The sequence below is a fragment of the Carcharhinus amblyrhynchos genome, chromosome 6, assembly GCF_965287045.1.
Source record: "Carcharhinus amblyrhynchos chromosome 6, sCarAmb.v2.hapA, whole genome shotgun sequence".
NCBI classification, from domain to species: domain Eukaryota; kingdom Metazoa; phylum Chordata; class Chondrichthyes; order Carcharhiniformes; family Carcharhinidae; genus Carcharhinus; species Carcharhinus amblyrhynchos.
The window spans coordinates 85,266,581-85,291,094 of NC_137329.1; the positions used below are offsets into that span (position 1 = coordinate 85,266,581).

Sequence of the window (24,514 nt, forward strand, 5' to 3'; positions counted from 1 at the left end):
AACTGCAGTATACCCTCGACCTGCGTAACTGTGTGCCAATCTGAGCAATAACGGCACACAGTAATCTATTGAGGCATGTATATAGTTTTTAAGTATTGAAATCTAATCATTGTAATTAGTACAAATATGTAAATATTGAGACATGGACATAGTTTTTTAAGTACTGAAATGTAGTCACTGTAGTTTGGACAGATCTGCAAAAATGTTTTGATTCCGCATTGTTTTGCTACTCGAAGCCCTGTACATTGTAATAGATTACTTGAGATTTTTATGAATAAAGTATATTTTTGGAAAAAAAAAGGAAGCAAGAAGTCAAAGTGAACGTAGGCCCCTTATAGGATGATCCCTGGTGTGGAGGGATTGTCTTATGAGGAAAGGTTAAATAGGTTGGAATTCTACTAATTGCAATTTAGAAGACTGAGAGGCGATTTCATTGAAACATATAGGATTCTTAAGGGGCTTGACAGGGTAAATGCTGAGAGGATATTGCCTCCTCATGGGGAGAATTTAGGACCAGAGGACAAAGTCTCAGAATAAAGGGGTGCCAATTTAACACTGAGATGAGGAGGAATTTCTTCTGAGGGTTGAAAGTTTTTGGAACTCCTTGCCATAGAGAGCTGCAGAGTAACTAAGTGCACCAAAACGTTCAGGAATCAACTATTCAATAAGGTGGCTCACCAACACTTCCTCTTGGGATGTAAGTAGTAATGTTACCAGCAATAACACCATCCCATGAATGAATTTTAAACAAAATAACCACGATCGAAATGATTGTTACAGCAATACTCTCTGCTGATTAGCAGTGAGGAAGAACTGTCAGCTTTGATTAAGTTAGGCAGTATTTACTGGGAGAGAATTTCAATGTTCATTGTCATAAATTTGACAGATCAGCTGATCCATTTTCCACCCTGCTTGATCATCCTTCCCAGTGGCTTTATACTTGTCTGATCTGCAGCCCTGAGTTTCGCAATCAATAATAAAAAATTAAATTTGTCCACTATCTTAGAAATGCATATCATTCACCACCACCTTCTCGAGGACAATTGGTCCATATCCCTTAATGAATTTTTAAAAATTGGCTTGGTGAGTTGTGCAGAGTGATGGATGGTTATGTCAGGAAGATTTTATCAGATGGGCAACCTGGAGCTCATTGCATCATTGCCCTTGTCTCAGTTGGAGAAATAAGGTTCCATATAGTGTGGATTTAGCAACATGGTTTCACTATCAGTTGAACAGTCTGGTAAAGTCACATGCTTGCTATCAAGTGGCTTAACCCACAACTTGGTTTGCAAAAATGTGCCGGATAGGTTGATTGGTATGGTAAATTGACCTTAGTGACAGGGGAATTAGCAGGGTCAATGTGTGAGGTTATGGGGATAGGGCTTGGGTGGGATTGTGCCGATTTGATGGGCTGAATGGCTTTCTTCTGTACTTGTAGGGATTCTATGAATGTAAGCATTTGTTTGAGTTTTCAGAAAGTAGCATAGCACAGTCTTATTAGATCCTTGTACAATCAAATGTTGAACATGCATCCTAACCTGGGAGTGGGGTTTGCACAGTGGGTGTTACAATGCTTGATTTTTCTGCACAATGCAATTGAAGGCCTGATATAAATCTGAACTTTGGACCTGTAAACCCTTATTTTAGTTAGAATCACACATTCTTCCTTCTAACTGTTAGACTTCCCATTATTACAGGGAAAGGAACCCACTGTCCGACAGATAGCTCTGCTACATTTCAGGAATGTCATCACGCTAAATGTGAAACTCGAAGACGCTCTGTCACGACCACGTGCAAGGGTCCCACCTTCGCTCATTCAGATGCTGCTTATACTGCAGGTAGGCCTGAACTCTGTATTTTAACTGTCTGAAAAGGAGAGTGTGAAAGAAATTGTGCGACTCTTTATTCTTCTGTCTCTGACCTTTTGCACATTAACATGTGGTTTAAATTGTCTCATGCAGTCTCCTTTTTAACTCCGGATGTGGTAAAACTGAGTGATGTGGAGCCTAACATTTAAACATTCAATACACAATGGTTTGAATTAGAAACAAACCCAAGGCTATTGGTAATTTGAAACAGTGTTAATTTTGTAAAACACAACTTGTTATTGACATGAGCTCCCAAGTAAACGTATTCCAATTTATTTTTAACACTTAGTGCTCAGTTCCAAATCTCTAGCGTACTGCAATGGTCTCAATACATTTAATTAGAACACCATGGTTTCTGAAATATCAGATCAGTACTGTGCCCCGAACCTGTTGCAAAGTAGTTTGATTGGAACGATTAATGCTGTACTAAAACCAAACGGAGCCAAATGTTCCTCTCCTATGTAGAGAATTAACTAATACAGGAGGACAGATAGTCTAGAGCAATAATTCAGCTCAAGATTTAACAAATTTATTAGGGCAGTGGAGTTTTAATGGTTAACCAATCCCTGTGCATCATATATGCTGGAATAGCTTCTAGGAAACCTCCCAAGACTACATATTATAGGGTTAACACAAAGACAAAACTTAAGGCACTGTACGGGAATGTGCATAGCATTCATAGCAAGGTAAGTAAGTTGATAGCACACATTGAAGTAAATAAATGTGACTTGATGACCATTAGAGATGTGGCTGTAGGATGACAGAGATTAGGTCCTGATTGTTGAATGTCACTTAAATCACAACAAAAATAGGAAGCCAGGTAAAGGGGAGGGATCACCCTGTTAATCAAGGATAGGATTGGTGCAAAAGTTAGAGATGACCTTGGTTCAGAAGATCAGGATGTGGAACCAGTTGAGTGGAGATGAGGAATAGTAGGGGAAAGAAAGCATCAGGGTAGTGGTCTATAAGCCCCTAACAGTAACCACAATGGAGGACAAAGTATACAAGAAAAAATGTTGGGCGGTTGTGATAAAGGAATGGCAGTGGGGGATTTTAATCTACATATAAACTGATTATAACCTAGATGAGGAGCTCATAGAATGCTTTCAAGATAGTTTCTTAGAACAGCATGTTCTGGAACCAACCAGAGAGCAGGTAATATTAGACTTAGTTTTGTGTAATGTGACAAGATTAATTAATTTCCTCAGAATGAAGCAGCCATAATATGATTGCATTTTACAGTCAATTTGAAAGGGAGAAAAGTGGGTATAATTCTAGTATTTTAAACCAAAAAAGGGCAAATATGCAGGCATGAAAGTTGAACTAGCTGAAGTGAATTGGGATACTAAGCTAGGGGATAGATCAATAGCGAAACAATGGCAGGTATCTAAGCGGATATTTCAGAATAATTAATATTCGAATTGGCGAACCCACCATGGTTAACTAATGGAATTAATCAAGAAAAGAGCATATAACTGTGCAAGACAAGTGACAGGTCAGATGATAAGTTAGAATATAAAGAAATGCAGAGCGTGACTATTAGGTTAATCAGAAGAAAGATATTAGGTTGAGAGGAAGCTAGCTAGAAATGTAAAAACGGACAGTAAGAGTTCCTACGGCTTTTCATAAGAAAGATAAGTGAAGTAAGTATCAGAACTCTAAAGAGTGAGAATGGGGAGTTAACAGTAGAGTTTAAGGAAGTGACAGATGAAATGAGCAAATGTTTTGCTTCTGTCTTCACCATAGTCGATGTAAAAACATTCCAGTAATAGCTGTAAATTGGGAGGTGTAAGAGAGAGAGAGGAACCTGGTGAAATTAAAATCACTGGGGAAGCAGTATTGAGCAAAGTGCTGGAGCTGTGGGCAAATAAGTCTCTGGGTCCTTCATCCCAGGGTCTCAAAAGAGGTGGCTAATAAGATAGATGTGTTGGTGCTAGTTTTTAAAAATTCACTAGATTCTGGAATAGTTACATCAGACTGGAAAATGGCAAATGTGGCCCCTCTGTTCAAGAAGGGAGGGAGACAGAAAACACGCTAGTTAGCTTGATGTCTGTCATGAGAAATGTGTTAAAATCAATCATTTAAGTAGATTATAGCTGGATACTCAGTGTAATTAGAAAGAGTCAGCATGGTTTTGTGAAAGGGAAATTATGTTTAACAAATTTATTGGAGTTCTTTGATATAGGAACATGTGCTGTGGATAAAGGGGAGCCTGTAGATGTGCTGTACTTGGATTTCCAGAAGGCATTCAAGTTGTCAAATCACAGGTTATGGTGGAAAATAAAAGCCAATGGTGTGAGAGTAATGTATGAGCAAAGTTGGCTGCATAAATGTGCCTCTTTTCTGATTGGCAGGAGTGAATAGTAGAATCCTGCTGGGGTCTGCTGTGGGACCTTAACCATTTATATCAATAACTTAAATAAGCAGAGGCATGGTAGCTAAAGTTGCACAGGGCATTAAAGTAAGTTGGAAGGCATGTTGTGAAGAGGACATAAGGCGGTTGCAGATGGACATAAATAGGTTGAAGGAATGGGCAAAATTCTGGCACTTGGAATAAAATAAGGGAAAATGTTGTTCACTTTGGCAGGAAGAATAAAAAGGCAGAGTATTAGTTAAATGGAGAATGGCTACAGAGGTTGAGGTGGAGAGTGATCTGTGTGTTCCACTGCATAAGTCACAAAAAGGTAGCATCCAGGTACAGCAGGTAATTAAGAAAAGTAATGGAGTATTATCCTTTATTACAAGAGGAACTGTACATAAAAGAAAGGATGTTATGATTCAGTTGTACAGGGCATTCATTGGTGAGACCACATCCTGAATACTGTGTGCAGTTTTGGTCTCCTCTAATGAAGGATGTTAATTCATTGGAGGTGTTTCAGAGGAGGTTTACTAGATTGATACCTGGAATGAGTGGGTTGTCCTATTAAGATAGGTTGGGCAGGCTGGAGTTTGGAAGAGTGAGGCATGACTTGATTGGAGTATGTAAGATCCCGAAAGGTCTCGACAAGGTAGATGTGGAAAGGATGTTTCCTTTTGTGGGTGAGTCCAAAACAAGGGGGTACGTTTTTCAAATTAGGGGGCTGCCCTTTTTTAGGAACAGAATCAGGAAACTTATTTTCTGAGGATTGGGCAACTTTGGAACCTGCTGCTTTAGGTGCTGGAGACAGGTCACTGAATGTTTTTCAAGGCAGAATTAGATTCTTATTAGGCATGAGAATCAAAGATTATCGGGGTTGGAAGGAATGTGGAATTCAAAACGCGTATCAACCATGTTCTTATTGAATGGCAGAGCAGCTTTGAGGGGCCGAATGGCCTACTTTTATTTAATGTGTTTGCATGTCTGCATCGTTGTTCATGTAGTTAAAAAGTAAAAATATAACAGATGCTGCAAATCTGAAATAGTAAGTTCTGGAAACATTCAGCAGTACATTAGGCATCTGTGGGCTCTCCAAACGTGGCCCCGTTATCAGACTGGAAGGTACTGCACTTATTTAAAAATGAACAGTACAAAGGGAAGTTGGAGAGCGTGGGTGGTGGACTGTACACACATACAGAAGATAATTTAATTCATCTGCAGTTGAGGTTTTGGTTGTTCTGGTGACTCTTCTTTGAAAGAAGAAATACGTCTATCAGTACTAAATTTCTTTGGAAATGTCTTGTACAAAGAATGATGAACAAAAACTGACTTTTTTCAATATTGACTGTGGGCTGATGTTCTGGGAAGTTGTTCAGAGTGTGGGAGCAGAGTGAACAGGTATCCTGGGTTAGTCATTGCGTCTACTGACGCAAGTTAACCACTTGCTCAGTACACCAGGATCGTGGTTTAAGCACAATCGTGACTTGCAGCTATATAAGCTGGAAGTGTGTAACCTTGTATGTAATCTAAAGGTGACAAAAGGTATGGGGAGAGTGCTGGAGTATGGTGGTAAGTTAGAGGCTCAGCCAATGGCAGAGCAGGCTCAAAGGGCTGAATGGTCTATACTTATTTTCTGTGTTTAATTTACTCAAGTGTACAGACTTATAAATTACTGTTTTTCTTTTGCTCTCATCTAAGGAAAAGTGTATATTTCCCTGTATCGAGGCAGGTGGAGGTATATTCTGGTGTATGCAGGGTGGGAAAATCATGGAAAAGGACAGCGGTTTGGGGTACCCACATCATCTGGTCCACTTCTGGCTTTCTCCTGCAGAGTGAGGGTTTCTGAATTGAAGAACTCTTGTACATCTGCAGGAAAGCAATTGAGACCAATGAAAAGGTCATTAAGGATCCTGATAATCATGAATTCCTTCTTTCCCTATAGCCCATGGCTACATGTGCACCTGGTCAGGGTCAGTGAGAGGAATGCAAGGTAGCAAGAGTTTCTTCACCGTAACTGACAAGGTGTGAAGGTTTTGGTCAGTTACAAGGAAGAGTTCTAGCCATTGCCAGGTGAGCAAAAGCATTTATCTGAGAGTGCTTTCATTGCTTGCCAGGTGATTGTCAATTCCTTGGAAAACACTTCACCAGTCTAGCACTTCCCACTTCCCAACATGACATGGAAGCAGCTTATGCAGTTCCCCCTCCACCTCTGCAGCAGCAAGATACCCCCACATAAGGCAGATGAGATTGGCAACCCAGTCCATCTGGAAGGAGGTATGGCCCTCACAACAAGACTACAGGCAAAGGTTCGGCCTTCTCTTCATGTCTGAGCACCAGTGCATCAGGATGCTTGGGCTGTCATGGCAAATTGCTGTGACAGTCCCTTGGAAACAAGACCTCCTTCCTAGTGGACCAGATGAGCTCACATCGCCATGACCAAAATGAGTGTCACTAAAGTGCCACTGCTCGTCCCAAGTAACTACGACCTCCCCACCAGGTCTCTGCGACTCCCCAAGTTGGGTGCTTTCTTATCCTGCAAGAGAAAAACCACAGAGGTGCATGCATTTGTAACAGTATACATGGAGAGGAGATAAGGACATCATTAATGGGATGTGACACAGAGACATGGGTATGAGGTGGCAATAAATGAGGGCAGATGTCAGTGTTGGGGGAGGGAGGGGTGTCATGCAGGGGGTGTTGGACCTTTTGTGCTCCTGAGTTCCTGGAACCTCTGGTCCATTGTTCCAGATTGGAGAGACCATAGTTCTTTTGCTAATTTCCTCGTCCACTTCCATTCACCCCTGGTTTGTTGGAGAGGATGTCCTTGTCCTCCTGTTCTTGGGAGTGGTCACCTCATAGTAGTTTCTCAGATTCTTCCGGCTCAGACTGGAAGACCCTGGAGCACACCCCACCCCCATATTCCATTAATGATGTACTAGCATGAATCTCATTGAAAGTCAGGGGGTGGGGCCTCTCCCCACTGGAGAGGCCGGCAGCATAGCACTGAATGGGCCACTGTACGTGCGCTGATCAGTCATTGCAATCCTGACAACCACGCCCTCCACACCAGCACCCATCCTCAGAGGCTTCCCCCCCCCTTTGCTCCAACAGATCAAGCTGCCAACTCTTCGCTGGTGGGGAGCTATTGTAAACCCTGCTGGAGTGAAGCACTTCTGGTGATGTGGGGACTCCAGTGGGCCTGCTGATTATATTGAAATCAGTATTTCAATAATTGCAGCTCCGCCCCAATTTCTGGCACGGAGCTGACGATGCTGAAAATGTGGCAGTCAGCGGTGCACGGAGGCCGGCTACATGGACTCCACTAGAGGTTCCTGGCCCCATAGCACAGCGGGCTGGGGGAATCCACCTCACCCCCTCCCCAGTTTCCTGACCTGTAAGTTCTCCTGCAGGAAGTAAGTGGAGAGGATTCTGCCTCAGTGTCACTTCAGGCGTTTCTGAATCAAATATTGCAGAGTGACAATTCTTCCAGCTCTGTGTTTTTGGCCTTGTGCTCAGAGGAACACTTTATTGCATTACTGCTGCAATTCTGTGTTAATTTTACATTTTTGAGTGAGATTGACAATTTGGGAGCAGATTTCAGTTGCAGACTCGCCTACTCTGAACTGCTCTGAGATTGCCCAAATTCAGTACACACCGGATTCTTGCACAAATCAGATGAATGTTGGTTGGATGTGAACGCAGTCTCAGAGATGAAGAGGCCGAGTGATTAAACCAGTTGCCAATCAGTTTCCTGCTGAGGTTTTTGTAAAATTCCTTGCATGTAGTTCACACTTGAATGTGGATGCAATAAGCATTTGTCCCAAGTTGGAATATTCTCAGCAATCCTTCCATTCTGCATGTAAGACTGTTGCGGCACACCAGACGCTCTATTCTAGTTTCAGTAACTGTTATGGGTATTTCAATAGCCATTATGCAGTGTAAATAGTTCTTGCATATTCATTGATCACATTGCCAGCGCTTGAGTGCATGTAAAGGTAAAATTACTACAGTTCCAGAGGACCAGAGGCTGCTCTCCCTTTTGAGGGGGAGAGCTGACTGGTGGTAATTTAACCTGAGGATCACTACTCCTCAGGTGAGGGGAAAGGCTGAGAAGGTGGGGCCTTCATGAATAACTCTGACTGTATGCAAACCCGGAATGCAGTGCATTTAATGTTTGAAGTGTTCAATAGGTGGCTTTTGAAATGGAACGAAGAAGTCTCTAAAACTTGGAACAAACTGTTTGAAATGATAAATGTCATTTATGACTATGTTACACTGTAGCATGAGTCTCTAAACTCCAAACTGAATATAGGACATCAGTGCACATAGATGTCACCACACAGGTGTATCTTGGCTTCTAAGGTACAAAGCAAAAGTGAGGTGGCAATGAAAACATTATTCACGTTGGAACAATATTGTGAGGCGCACACAAAATAATTGTTGTCTTCACCACCCCAGAAATGCCATTTAAACTTTTAATGAGTACACTCATTACTGTGTTTCTCATTTAATATTCAGGATGTTGTGTCTGATTTAGAAGTAGAATGAGTCAGACTGTAAATGTGTGATGTACAAATTTCTCCTTTGAGCTTCTTGGAAGAATGTGAATTTCAGAGTGGTTCAAAGTATAGAAGAAATGGTTGTGTGGTTTGAGTAACTGTCAGAAACCTTGTGCAGAAACTTTCATCAAGATCATGTAGATGAGAAAGCAGCAGCTTTATGAGAGTGTTTAATACTTCCCTATTACCCACAATAATGTGAATGCATTGGTATTTGAGCTCACGCTGCCTATTGCTAATTGTTGCACAATACTCTACTCTATTTAATATGCCAAATGTGTTTGGGCCCTATATCCACCAATAGATTAAAATCCTATCTTTAACTTTGGAGCCACTTTGCTTGATTGATAATTGATTTTAACTAAATTTGGGCTGCTGTTGAGTTCAAGCCCAAGCAGGAATGAACGCAGAGGCAGCTAAAGTGAACTGGCAGACGAGGTTAAGGAGTAGATTAATAGAGGTTCGGTGACAGGCTTTTAAAGGGATATTTCAGAATACACAGAATAGAGGACCTGCTAACCATGGTTAACTAATGAAGATAAAGACCATAGCAATCTTAAAGAAAAAACACAGTTGCACCAAGACAGATTGCAGATTGGAAATATAAAGAATGACTAATAGATTTAATAGTAGGAGGAAAATGAAAGTGAGTGAAAGCTACCTAGAAAAATGAAAATGGATAGTATGAGTCTCTATAAATACGTTTTTTCTTTAGGGCAGCATGGTGGCACAATGGTTAGTACTGCTGCCTCACAGCACCAAGGACCTAGGTTCAATTCCAGCCTTGGGTCACTATCTGTGCAGAGTCTGGACCTTTTCTCCATGTCTGTGTGGGTTTCCTCCGGGTGCTTCAGTATTGTCCCACGGTCCAAAAGACATGCTGGTTAGGTGCATTGGCCATGCTAAATTCTCTGTGTACCCAAATAGGCACCAGAGTGTGGCAACTACAGGGTTTACACAGTAACTTCATTGCAGTGTTAATGTAAGCCTACTTGTGACACTAATAAATAAACCTAAATTTCTTACTCCTCTTATTTAAGTGAGGATTGGTCCTATAGAAAGTGAGTCAAATAATGGAAATAAGGACATGGCAGATGAATTGAATAGGTAATTTGCATCAGTCTTCACAGAAAACGTAAGTAGCATCCCAGAAAAAGCTATAAATAAGAAGCCGAAAGGAGGGACGTACGATCACTAGAGAAGCAGTACTTCAGAAATTATTGGAGCTGCAGGTTGACAAGTCTCTGGTCCCGATGGGTTTCTTCCTAGGTTCTTAACTGAAGTGTCTAGTGAGATATTTGATGCATTTGATTTCATTTTTCCAAAATTCCCTAGATTTGGGGAAGGTGTCAAAAGGGAACGAGAACAGAAAACTACAGGTCAGTTAACTTAACATCTGTCGCAGGGAAATTGTTAGAAGCTATTCTTAAAGATGCTATGGCAGGACATTTAGAAAAGATCACAGCAGTCAGGCCAAGTCAGCGTGGTTTTTTTAAAGGGGAAATCCTGTTTAACCAAATTATTGGATTCTTTGAACTTGTCACATGCTGTGCACAGAGAAGAATGGCTGAATGTACTGTACTTAGCTTTTCACTCAGCTTTTGAAAAGCTGCCACATCAAAGGTTATTATGGAAAATAAAAACTCATGGTATCAAAATAACATTGGCACAGATAGAAGATTGGCTAGCTAATAGGAAACACAGTAGCCATAAATGGGTCATTTTCTGATTGGCAAAATATAAAGAGTGCCACAAGGATCAGTGTTTGGACACCAACTGTTTACAATTTATATAAATGATTTGGATGCAGGGATTGAAGGTATGGTTGCTAAGTTTGCTGAGGATATAATGGTAGGTTATAAAGTAAGTTGTGAAGAGCACATAAGGCTACAAAGGGCCATAGATAGACTTAAGCAAATGGGCAAAGACCCAACAACCACACTTATCTTCCTTTGCACCAGGTATTATTCCAATCAGTGGGGAGTTTTGCCATTGACTTCGGTTTTGCTAGGGATCCTTGATGCTATACTTATTCAAATGGTACCTTTGAAAGGCAGCTACTGTCACCTCACCTCGAGTTCAGCTGTTTTATCCATGTTTGGATCAAGCCTATAATGAAGTCAGGAGCTATGGCAGAACCCAAACTGAGTGTTCGTGTGCAGCTTATTGCTGAGTGGCTGCTGTTGTTGACCCCTTCCGTCACTTTACTGGTGATTGAGAGTTGACTGATGGGGCAGTAATTGGCCAGGTTGGGTCTGTCATGCTTGTGTACAGGACATACCTAGGCAATTTTCCACAGTACTGGGTCAGTACTATTGCCGGAATGTTATCAGGGCCCAAGTACAGTTACTGGAAAATGGCCAAGGCCCATAACCTTTGCAGTATCCAATGCCTCCAGTATTTCTTGATATCATGTGGAGTGAATCAAATCGGCTAAAGACTGGCATCTGTGGTGCTGCTGGCTGCAGGAGGAGGCCGACATGGGTCATTCACTTGGCACTTTTGACTGAAGATGACTGTAAGTTCTTGAGGAATTACAGAAATGTCCTGCCCTATTTAAGTGGATATTACACAAACTGGATCTGCGTCACACTTCACATTCATCAAAAGTGCAAAGCTGCATTCAGTTCTTTGATTTCTGCATTTTTTTTTAAGTTAACTCTGTGCAACCTGTAGAGACAATTCTGCACAAAAACTATTATTGAATTATTCAGACTTTCTGCTTTCTGGAACGATGGTGAAAAACTCAGTTTATTGCTGTGTTGGGTGCTTTATTTTCGCAGGGAAGAGTCCTTGACTTGGAAGCCAACAATCTGTAAGATCACCGTCCCTGCACGAAGCACCCAAACTAAGATTATTTTTGTTTTGGGTGGAGTTGTGGTTCCTTTTGAGCATGAGAAAAATTGTCTAGTTCTGTGGTGTTGAGTATTGAGGTTGAACGTCCTTGATCTCTGCTGGAGTTTTTAGTTAAAGGAACCCAATGGATTTATGTGAAGTTTAGAGTCAGTAAAGACATTACACAAAGCGCCTCGGTTGAATCAAGTGAAAGCACTGGTTCTTTAGAAGAACTTGAGATATTCTAAACCACAGAGCTTGCTTTTCTGAGTTTCTCTAACATTAGCTAGTTATTTTTATGTCTCAGGAGCAGTTCTTGGCTTGTTGCTGTCCTTAATGCAATAGGGAATTTATAGTAAGTTAAAGCACAAAACTTTAAAAAGCATTTTGTTACTTGCGGTTTATTTCCCCACCTCAGTTCCCTTGATGCGCAGTTATTTGCCTTTTTCTCCCTCAACCACAGAACAAAGACATGTTCACAAGTCAATCACCTCATTGCTGTGGGATCACTGTGTCTATGTGACAATGGTTACTGCATTTCAAAGTAATGTTTATTTCAATCATTCCTTCTCCATAGAATCCCTACAATGCAGAAGGAGGCCATTCGGCCCATTTAGTCTGCACTGACTCTTTGAAAGAGGATCTTACCCAAGCCACCCTCCTGCCCAGTCATTGTAACGCCATACCATTTACCATGGCTAATCACCCTAACCTATACACCTTTTGGACACTATGGGCAATTTAACATGGCCAATCCAGCTAACGTGCACATCTTTGGATTGTGGGAGGAAACTGGACGACCTGAAGGAAACAAACAGACACGGGAATAACATGCAAACTGCACACAGTCACCCAAGACTGGAATTGAACCAAGGTCCCTGGCACTGAGACAGCAGTGTTAACCAATATTCCACCATGTTGCACAGTTTATAACATTCAATAAGTATTAAAGTATGTTTCAATATAAAGATAAAAACAGGAACTGTTGGTAATCCAGAGAGTGTCAGTCCGAATTTGTGCCTTTTCTCCAAAGATGTTGACCAGACTACTGAACGTTTCCAGATTTCCAGGTTTAGACTTGTTTTCACTGCACAGTGTCCAATGTGCATATTTTTATTTTCTTCTCAGTGTCTTCTGCCTTGTTTTCTACAATTCTGACTGGGTTAAAACCATCGATGTAGTTGAATTGAAACAGCTTGGCAAACATTTACCCTGATGAGGGGAGAAGCCCAGCAGGATCGTACTGTGGACAAATGAACGTCCAAGAGGCAGGCAGGCCACTGATGTCTAGTTAGAGGAAGCCAAGTATCATTCCCTGGACATGAAAGATAGAACAGCACCATTTGGAAGAATAGAAATTGGTCCCTGGTGGCTTGGCCAATATTTACCCTTCTCCAACATCACCAGAACACATGACTTGGCTATTATCACATGACTGCCTGGTGAACCTTGTGTAGGCAAATCAAATGTTGCATTTCCTACACGATAGCCATGACTACAATTCAAACTCATATCATTGGCTATCAAATGGATTTCAAGTCCCCCTTAGTAAAAGCCACTGGATTTTTTTTTCTCTATTGGGGGAAGAAATAAAATGTTGCTAGTTTAGTCCAAGAAAATGAGTCCCTTCCAAATTAAAGCAATAAGAAAGTGAGGAAGGGTCAGTCAGACTCAAAATGTTGGCTCTATTTTCTCCCCACAGATGAGGGCGATTTGGGGGTGCCATGGACTCTCCTGCCAACAGACAAAACTGGCCTACTGATCAAACTACTGTGGGCAAAAAGAAACTGACAGAAATTAAAGTTTATTTATTAATGCCAAAGTAGGCTTACATTAACACTACAGTGAAGTTACTGTGAAATTCCCCTAGTCGTCATACTCCGGTGCCTGTTCAGGTACATGGAAGGAGAATTTAGCATCTCCTTTGGACTGTGGGTGGAAACCAGAACACTCAGAGGAAACCCTTGCAGACACAAGGAGAATGTGCAAATTCCACGCAGTGAGTGACCCAAGCCAGGAATCGAACCTGGGTCCCTGGTGCTGTGAGGCAGCAGTGCTAACCACTGTGCCATGTCTGTAAATAAAGAAGGTAACTGCAGAACATTTGGGAAATACATAATTCCAGGTTTCCCTTCCCTAACTCCACTCCCTTTCTCGGAACGTGCCCCAAGATGGGATTGGGATCCATGCTTTTTTCAAATTACTTTTGGTAGCAACATGGCTTGTGTGGTCCACATGTTCCAAATTGAATGCCAGTGTGGATTTGTGCCTGCCAGACTTCTATGTAATTCAAATCTTATGTAACACTACTTTCAGTCAAAAATCCACGTTCTGTTTTGAGAACTGTTACTCAAGTGGAACGCAGAGTCCATTGGCCTGCTCTGTGACTTGTCCAAACCTACAAAAGAACGTGCAGTAATTCTTAAGCCTATCTCATGTACCACCCACACTCGTGGCCAATTCTTCGTGTGTGACCCCTAATTGCTGATCAGCATCATTGGGAGTTGGGTGCGGAGGAAGTTGGTGGTTGTTGGACAGATGGGTGTGGCTGAAACTCTACGCCTCCAGTTTAAGATGCTCATCCAAGTCTCGGGTATCTGAATACTTCAGAAAGAAAGCGTTCTTTCTGGTTGTATCACTGCTTGCTATGGCTCCTGCTGTGCCCAAGCTTGCAAGGAACTACAAAAGGTTGTGAATGTAGCCCAATCTATCGCGCAAATCAGCCTCCCATCCATTGACTCTGTCTATACTTCCTGCTGCCTTGGCAAAGCGTCAGCATGATTAAGGACCACATGCACCCCGGACATTCTCATTTCCACCTCCTTCTGTCAGGAAAAGATACAGAAGTCTGGAGTCACGTACCAACCACCTTAAGAAGTTTCTTCCCTGCTGCTGTCCAACTTTTGAATTGACCTTCCTCATATTAAGTTGACCTTTCTCTACACCCTAGCTAAGACTGTAACATTCTGCATTCCCTCATTGCCTTCTGTATGAACGGTATACTTTGTCTGTATAACGTGCAAGAAACAATACTTTGCACTGTACAAAGAACAAAGAAAATTACAGCACAGGAACAGGCCCTCCAAGCCTGCACCAACCATGCTGCTTGACTTAACTAAAACTCCCTACCCTTCCAGAGACCATATCCCTCTATTCCCATCTCATTCATGTACTTGGCAAGAAGCCCCTTAAAAATCACTACCGTATCCGCTTCCACTACTTCCCCCTGCAATGAGTTCCAGGCACCTATCAATCCCTGCGTATTTAAAAAAAAAATCTGCCTAGTACATCTCTTAAACCTTGTCCCTTGCACCTTAAACCTATGCCCCCTACCCCCTAATAATTGACTCTTCCACGCTGGGAAAAAGCTTCTGACTATCCACTCTGTCCATACCTCTCACAATCTTGTAGATTTCTATCAGGTCTCCCCTCAACCTCTGTCACTGCAGTGAGAATAAACCAAGTTTCTCCAACCTCTCATAGCTAATGCCCTCCATACCAGGCAACATCCTGGTAAATCTTTTCTGTAGTCTCTCCAAAGCCTGCACATCCGTCTGGTTGTGTGGCGACCAGAATTGAACACTATGTTTCAAGTGCGGCCTAACTAAGGTTTTATAAAGCTGCAATATGACTTGCCAATTTTTAAACTCAGTACCCCAACTGATAAAGGCAAGCATGCCATATGCCTTCTTGACTACCTTCTCCACCTGAATTGCAGAGGTGACCTGTGTGTCTGTACGCCCAGATCCCTTTGCCTAGCAATACTCTTAAGGGTTCTGCCATTTACTGTACATTTCCTATCTGTGTTAGACCTTCCAAAATGCATTACGTCATATTTGTCTGGATTATATTCCATCTGCCATCTTTCCACCCAAGTCTCCAGCTGATCTATATCCTGATGTGTCCTCTGATTGTCCTCATTGCTATCTGCAAAGCCACCAATCTTTGTGTCATCCACAAACTTATTAATCCATCCAGTTACATTTTTCCTCCAAATCTTTTATATATATATTACAAACAGCAAAGGTCCCAGCACTGATCCCTGAGGAATACCACTAGTCACAGCCCTCCATTCAGAAATGCACCCTTCTACTGCTACCTGTTGTCTTCTTTGACTGAGCCAGTTTTGTATCTACATTGCCAGCTCACCTCTGATCCCATGCTACTTCACCTTCTGCACCAGTCTGCCATGAGGAACCTTGTCAAAGGCCTTACTGAAATCCATGTAGGCAATAGCCACTGCCCTACCCTTGTCAATCATCTTTGTCACTTCCTCAAAAAACTCAATCAAGTTCGTGAGACACGACGTTCCCTTCACAAAACCATGTTGCCTCTCACTAATACGTCCACTTACTTCCAAGTGGGAATAAATCCTGTCACGAAGAATCCTCTCCAATAATTTCCCTACCATTTATGTAAGCCTCACTGGCCTGTAATTACCTGGATTATTCTTGCTGCTCTTTTTAAACAAAGGAACAACATTGACTATTCTCCAATCTTCTGGGACCTCCCCTGTAGCCAGTGAGGATACAAAGATTTATCTCAAGGCCTCAGCAATTTCCTCCCTTTCCTCTCTCAGTATTCTGGGGTATATCCCAGGAGACTTGTCTGCCTTTATTTCTCAAGAACCCCAATACCACCAATGACTCAAACTATCTACACATCCTTTCCCAGACTCATCATCCACCAAGTCCTTCTCTTTGGTGAATACTGGCACAAAGTACTCATTTAATACCTCACCCATTTCCTCTGGCTCTACACGTAGGTTCCCTCCCTTGTCCTTGAGTGGGCCAACCCTCTCCCTGGCTACCCTTTTACTCTTTATATATGTATGAAAAGCCTTGAGATTTTCCTTAATCCTGCTGTCCAATGCTTTGTCATGCCCCCTTTTAACCCTTCTTACTCCTTGCTTAAGTCTCTTTCTACTTTCCTTGTATTCCACACTTGCTTTGTGTTTTCCCAGCCTCCTACCTTTGATAAATGCTTCCTTTTTTCTTTGATTAGGCTCACAATATCTCTCGTTGTCCAAGGTTCCCAAAACTTGCCATACTTATCCTTCATCCTTACAGGAATGTGCCAGTTCTGAATCCCCCTCAAATTGCACATGAACACCTCCCACATGCCAAATGTTGATTTGCCCTCAAACATCTGCCCCCAGTCTACATTCTTCAGTACCTGCCTAATATTATTGTAATCAGCCTTCCCCCAATTTAGTACCTTAACTTTAGGGCTATACTTATCTTTATCCATCAGTACCTTAAAGCTTACTGAATTGTGGTCAATGTTTTCGAACTGCTCCCCTACTGAAACATCGATCACCTGGCCAGGCTTGTTCCCCAGGTCCAGTATGGCCCCTTCCCTTGTTGGCCTATTGTTTCAGGAAGCCCTCCTGGATGGTCCATACAAATTCTGCCCCATCCATGCCCCTAAGTAAGTCTCAGTCAATATAGGGGAAATTAAAATCTCCCACCACAACAACCCTGTTACTTTTACACCTTGCCAAAATCTGCCTACGTATCTGTTCCTCAATCTCCTGCTGGCAGTTGGGTGGCCCGTAGTAAACCCCCAACATTGTGACTACACCTTTCCTATTCCTGAGCTCTACCCATATTGCCTCACTGTATGAGCCCTCTGAGGTGTCCTGAATATTACAGCTGTGATATTCTCCTTAACCAGTAGTGCAACTCCCCCACCCCTTTCACATGTCCGTCTATCCCACCTGAAACATCTGTATCCTGGAATGTTAAGCTGCCAATCCTGTCCTTTCCTTAGCCAAGGCTCTGTATTGGCAACAACATCATTGTTCCTAGTACTTATCCAAACTCTTAAGCTCATCTGCCTTACCTGTTACACTTCTCACGTTGAAACAAATGCACTTCAGTTCACTAGACCCTTTCTGATTAGCAATCCCATGCTGCCTGCTGTTTCTGAGCCTTACTGGCCTCATCTCTGGTTCCCCTTCAGCTAATTCACCTATAGCACCTGTAGTAATACATGTGACGATAATAAATGAAATCAGATATTATTACAATTTGGTTGCATGCTAAAAAGGAAAATCTGAGGATACTATTCAAACATAATTTAAGTGCTTTCCTGTGCTTTTTCAAAATTCTTTACTCTTATCTCTGTCTAAAACAATGGATAAGAGTGGGGGGAGGAGGGGGTGGGATGAGGAGAAGGGGGAGACATCTTCAGACAGAAGGTAATCTAACATGCCATTTTTTTTAATCATTGTATATCCTGAGCAGAAAAGTTTTCATGCAAAAGCAAATCTTCACTCGTGCTGCAGATATATTTGTTCTTTGTTGAAAGCGGAATAGAAATCTCAAGTAATGGAGAAGGAAGCTGCGTTAAGGTCACCTTTAAAATGCTGGCAGACCCTTATTATTTATTAATAGCTTTCATCAATGTGAGGCCTGTTCTTGCTTGCCGGAGCTTGTCTTCCTTCATCTCAGCAGGAAATTCCCATTGACATTTTTAAGCTGAGTTTGAGCAAGTCTGTAAATTGGGTCAGAGCCCAGTGGAGCTGTCAGCTGCTCGGTGCAGACGGGAAAGAGGCCAGAACTCAGCAGTTACAGCCAGCTTCATCAGCCTTCTGTAGCTAAAGCCTCTTCTCTCCTCCTTGCTACCCCCAACCTACTTGTTACATTACTGTAAACGCACACTGAACCGGAAATCCAATACTGGCACTGGCTCCTGAGATACGTTCCCAGAGGAGGAGATTTTTAATCTGTCACGATTGCTTTATTTCATTGAATCATCCAAAGACATTCCAAGTGAAATTTGCATTTGGAAGAAAGCACCACACAGGAGGGCCAATACTGATTTGTCATTGGGATGTGAAACCAGCTCAAAGTCTGGCAGAGAACTGCAGTGTTTGGAGGGGGGGAGGGGGGCAGTGTGGGTGTGGGAGAGGGGTGAAAACTGTGGTGGCCTCCTGATGCTTCCTGGCTACCAGAGACACCAACAGCACCCTGGGACCAGATCCTCCCCCAGCCAAGCTAAGGGTTTATTCCTTCAATTGCAAAGAAATATGGAAAATTGCCCTAAAACCGAGGAGAGCAACAAAATTGATGCCAAAGACGATAGGAATGAAGTATTAAAAGGGATAATGGAATGTGAAACTTCAGAGGGATTTAGATATGGCATGAAGTGATTGATTTATTAATATGGCATGGATAATGTGAACAGAACATCACTTCAAAATAAATCAAGCCAGGAAGATCAAATGTGAAACATATAGATGATTTTGGCAGCTAATTGTGTCTTTGAATGCAACAAATAATAATACTGGGCAGCATTATCTACAGTCATGGAGTCAGCTTTCATGGATACCTTGTTGGATGGATCAAGCAAAATAGTTTGTTTTTATTCCTTTTGTAGGACATAGGTATGGCTGGCTGGCCAGCAGTTGTCCAAGGGCACTTTGCAGTGGCTCTGGAGTCACATGTAGGCCATTCCTGGTAAGGATGGTAGATGTCCTTCCCTAAAGGACATTAGTGAACTAGATGGATTTTTCCAACTTTCAGCAATGGTTTCCTGGTCATCGGTAGATTCCTAATTCTAGATATTTTTAATTGAGTTCTAAGTACACCATCAGCCATGCTGGGATTTGAACCCAGAACAGTAGCTGAGTTTCTGAATAAATAGTCTAGCAATAATACTGCCAGGCCATTGCTGAGACCGTGTAGAGTCTCAACAAAAACGGTTTACTCAAGCTTGTCGAACATGCATGAGGGAGACCTCTGAGCTAGAATTCAAGATAGCTACTGAGCTACTCTGCAACACCATCCCTCCCCCATGGATTCTTACAGCATCCTTCTACCTTTTCACATGAGAATGTTTACATGCAAGAATTCAATTAAGTTATCATCTTGTTACTCTAAGTTCTGCTTCTGTCACATTGTGCTGTCTCAATTGTCCTGTGTGCTTTTATCTTTAACTCTTCTCTTCATATTCTGTGTTGAAAACGTCTATCGTGTAGTATCAGATCACTACAAATATCTTCTAATGTGAATTTCTACTGTGGATATCATTATCCATCGTTACCCTGATGTTTCATTAGTTTACATTGCAAGAAGTCTCACAATACCAGGTTAAAGCCCAACAGGTTTATTTGGTAGCAAACGCCACTAGCTTTCAGAGCGCTGCTCCTGATGTGCTGCAGGAAAGGATGTCCCGAGGTATGGTACACTGGGGAGACCATGCAGACGCTACAACAATGGATAAATGGACACCGTTTGACAATCACCAGGCAAGACTGTTCTCTCCCTGTTGGGGGACACTTCAGTGCTCACGGGCATTCGGCCTCTGATCTTCGGGTAAGCATTCTCCAAGGCAGCCTTCACAACACACGACAATGCAGAGTCGCTGAGCAGAGACTGATAGAAGGCAGCGCTCTGAAAGCTAGTGGCATTTGCTACTAAATAAACCTGTTTGACTTTAACCTGGTGTTGTGAGACTTCTTACTGTGTTTACCCCAGTCCAACACTGGCATCTCCATGTCATTTTATTAGTTTTCCATAGGTGCAATGGATCCTTTGCATTATCTCCAGACATTGTGGGGTCGTGGTAAATGGTATTGATTCTTTATTGTTGCTACAGTCTCTGAAGAGCAGCAGCTGGGGTGTGACTGTCTTGTAGTGTCGGGCAGATAGTTATTTGAAGATTGTCTCCATGAAGCTTCCTACAGCAAGTTTTTGATATTCTAGCCAGGCTGCCTTTTTAACCCTTAATGTCCCTTCCAATCTTGTTGCCTAAGCTCCGTTTTGACCCAACTAAAGTACCCATTTCAATCTCTCCACTGCTTATCTAACCCTATCGAAACCCTACCCCCCGCCCCACTGCAACCACTTCCTTTGTGCTGAGAGACTGCTTTTCCAACATTGTTTTCATGAACTACAATCTTCCAGTTTAAATATTAAGGCTGAAACCGTGGCCTTTGACTTCTGCCACAAAATACATCTGCTCCGCACTGATTCCATACCCCACTTAGCCATCATCTCTAGTTGAACAAGATTGTTTTTAACCTCAGCACCCTATTCCACTGGTTTTCCGTTTGAAGTTCCTAGTTTCAAACAGATTAGTAATCAATACTCATAATACTGATGTTTTAATAATGCTTTTAAGGAAACAGGCAATTATTTGCAGCAGCCTTAACTCTAACACTAATATAGATAGTGGTCTAGACAGACCATAGATCAAGAATAAATGTGGCTCCATTGACATTCTGGTCCATGTGTCAGCCTCGGCCCAGTTGGTCACACACTGTCCCCTCTAGAGTCACAAGAATACTGGATAAATGGCCATTTCGGGGGCATGAATGCTGCCAATCCAGTGCATTGATGAGGGTGCCATGAATTATAGGATCCCTACAATGCAGAAGGAGGCCATTTGGCCCATCAAGCCTGCATCAACAACAATCCCACCCAGGCCCTAACCCTGTAACATCTATGTATTTACTTTGCAAATCTCCTGACCCTAAGGGGCAATTTCTCATGGCCAGTCAGCCCAACCTGCGCATCTTTGATCTGTGAGAAGAAACCAGAGAATCCAGGGGGATTGTGCAAACGCCACAAACAGTCACCTGAGACTGGAATTGAACCTGGGTCCCTGGCACTGTGAGGCAGCAGTGCTAACCACTGTGCCACCGTGCCATGTGTTGAACTGTTGGAGATACCTTTTTGTTTTGGATGAGACATTAAGCTATTACTTCACCTGCCTTCTCAAGTAGATGTTACTGGACTAGTAATCTAAAGGTCCAGGATAATGCATTGAGAAGCAGGTTCAATTCCCACTGAAGCAGACTCATTATGTGTTTTTGGCTGACAGCCCAGGCATTCATTAGTCTCTTGAAATAGCTGCATACAAGGGGAAACCTTGCTTGATTGACTGCTGTTTTTCATGAAGCTATTTTCTTCTTTGCACAACGTTTACTTATACAAGAGAAATGTGGTGATAATTGGCAGAGGTATGGCTCTGTAATATCACTGCCCTCCAAAACACCTCCAACATTGCGGGCTGGATTTTCATTGTTCTGGGAGTTGTGTGACCTGCTAATTGGAGTCAAGCCTTCTTGCACTCACTCTTTCCCACATCTCTCTGCAACGTAGAAACTAGAAGCAGGAGTAGACCGTACGGCCTTTCGAGCCTTCGTTTTGATCATGGTTGATAATCAAATTCAATATCCTGATTTCCCACCCTCCCATGTCCCTTTAGCCACAAGGGCTATATCTAATTTCTTCTTGAAATCAAACAAGGATTTGGCCTCAACTACATTTGATGGTCGTGAATTCCACACATTCAGCACCCTGCAGGTGAAGAAATTTCTCCTCACCTCAGTTCTCTGCAAACTATGACCCCTAGTTCCGGACTCGCCCATCATCGGGAACGCACTGTTATTTTTTCAGTGCGTGGATAGAAATTCTAGTTAGCAAGTTTCCTGATGATTCTTTAAAGAATTATTAGCCGAATACATCAAAAATTGGACTTCAACAGTGTACGTTTTTACTGGAAATAGTGAGTTAGCCGCTTGATAGCTTTCAAATGTAAGAGTCTTCTACATTTATTAAAAGGTGTACGATATTAGTTTTATGCAAGTGATTAATTTTAGAAGCAGATATTGAGGTTTCTTGTTTTATTGGAATAATGTTGTTGAAATATGAGCAGTTGGGGAAAGAAGTAATTAATTCACCTCAATTCCACTAGAAATTGTGACATTTACCCAAATTCTGATTTAGGAAAAAGTCAGTAAGATTTTCCTGATGTTTGGGTGCACTTATTGTAATATGGACTAGATTAAACTTATTTTGACTCCATTCCTTGTTCGCTTGTTCATTAGTGCCATAAAATGTTATCGACAGTATTTCTAAACGGCTGAATCTTGATGAAACATATTCCTACTTGCTTTCCAAATTCATTTTATTAGCAAGCATTAGTGACAGCACAGAGTGTTACCGTGTGCAGTGAATAATTGTTGGCAGTGCACTCCTAATTCATTTATATGGTAACTTCATAGTTAATTTATGATTTGTTTATGAATCTGGCACAAGCTTTCTGTAAACATTTTTAGGATGCCTGCCCAAGGCAGCATTCATATAAATGTCACGTGGCTTCTGTGCAAACAGTATTCACGTACCAATCCAGACTTTGCACTATGCATTTGTCCATAAGTTCAAAGGGTCAATATTGTGTTAATAAGTTGTCCTTCATTGGTAAGTTAATCAGTGATGTTTTACTGCTTTGTAGAGCTCTTTCCCTAATGATCAAGCCTCTTTGCCTGCACTTTGATCGAATGGGTGTCATGTGGACCCTCTGCTCTTCAATTGGCTCCCCATCCAATTGGAAGCCAAACCTGACCATGTATGGGATCAGTGACTCATCTGACCCCCCTCAACCAGCCCCCTAAGGAAGACAACCCCCAGCTCAATGATATGTGCATTCCAGCCACAGCTTCCTTTGGGATATTCCTTTGGGCAGCACAGTACATAACAGTTAGTACTGCTGTATCACAGTTCCAGGAACCCATGTTCAGTTCTGGCCTCTGTGTGGAGCCTGTACACATTCTCCCTGTGTCTGTGTGAGATTTCAACAAGTGCTCCTCCTGCACTCCAAAGATGTGCAGGTTTAGGTTGATTAGCCATGCTAAATTGCCCCTTAATTCCCCTGACATTAACAGGATAAATTTATGGAGGATAGGCCCTGAGTGGGATTGTTGCCGGTGCAGACTCAATGGGCTGAATGGCCTCTTTCTGCACTGTAGGGATTCTGTGATTCTTTTTTTCCCCCACTCGATGGAGATGGAGCTGAAGCTTCCAGCCAGGCTGAAAACCCTGCTGACAAAAGTACACACCGCAAATACAATTCTACAGCACTGGGGGAAATCTGATTTTTCCAACCACATCTTCACCCCTAACCTCCACTTAGTTAATGTACCCCTGCCAATGTCAAAGCCCTTCTTCAGAATGTTCATCTCTTCCCGTTTTATTTCTGAGAGTGCACCTCAATTCTGACAGAACTTATATTCACATCTGAAAGATAATTTATTCCTGGGCACATTGAAAAACAGCTTTCATGTTGTGAAGCATTCATCACCCTCGAGCGCACTGATGAGAGGAATACAGCTTTCCTTCTCCAGACAGCGAGTGAGGAAGCTTGTCACCATGGTGTACAGTACTTAGAAAATTACCTTTTATGTTTTAGCACAAGTGCAATAAATTTATGAATCAACAGAAAAGATGAAAAGCAGACGATAGGCATCAAGCCTGCTGAAGTAAAGCAGTGAGGAAAGTATCTGCAGAGCATCTTGCTAAGATGTAGCCATGAAATTCAGATGGCCAGAATATCGATAGCAATGAAAGTGTGGCTGAGTGGGGCCCAAAGTGTCGACTGCCCAAAGTAATCCAAAAATAGGATTAGAAATATTAATTCTTAAGTTAGTTATTTCTTCTGTAGGTAGGAGGTGGGGGGATAATCTGTAATTATAACACACAGTTGTTACTGTTACTGGGTGGCACCGTGGTTAGCACTGCTGCCCCTCAGCACCAGGGACCCGGGTTTGATTCCCAACTGGGTCACTGTCTGTGTGGAGTTTGCACGCTCTCCCCGTGTCTGCATGGTTTTTTTCCCACACTCTGAGAAACAGGTTGGTTAGGTGGATTGGCCATGCTAAATTCTCCCTCAATGTAGCCGAACAGGCACCAGAATGTAACAATGGGGGGATTTTCACAGTACCTTCATTGCAGTGTTAATGTAAGCCTACTTGTGACTAATAAATAAGCTTTACTTTTCTGATTGGTCAGTGGATTGATTTGGAGTAGGGAGCCTGGGGTGCACGGACACACACATGGTGCATAAAGGACTGGAGCCGCTGAGGCACGTGTGGCTGGAATGGGGTG

At 42.3% G+C, this 24,514-nt stretch overlaps 1 protein-coding gene across 4 annotated transcripts in view; it reads left to right on the forward strand.

The window, feature by feature from the left end:
* LOC145344063 (proline-rich protein 5-like) overlaps positions 1-24,514 on the forward strand; it is a 114,744-nt gene that overhangs the window by 68,155 nt on the left and 22,075 nt on the right. For all 4 annotated transcript variants that reach the window (XM_080190847.1, XM_080190846.1, XM_080190845.1 and 1 more), the window contains one exon: positions 1,698-1,838. In XM_080190847.1, the coding sequence (XP_080046973.1) occupies positions 1,698-1,838 (141 nt within the window). The remainder of the gene's footprint in view (positions 1-1,697; positions 1,839-24,514) is intronic.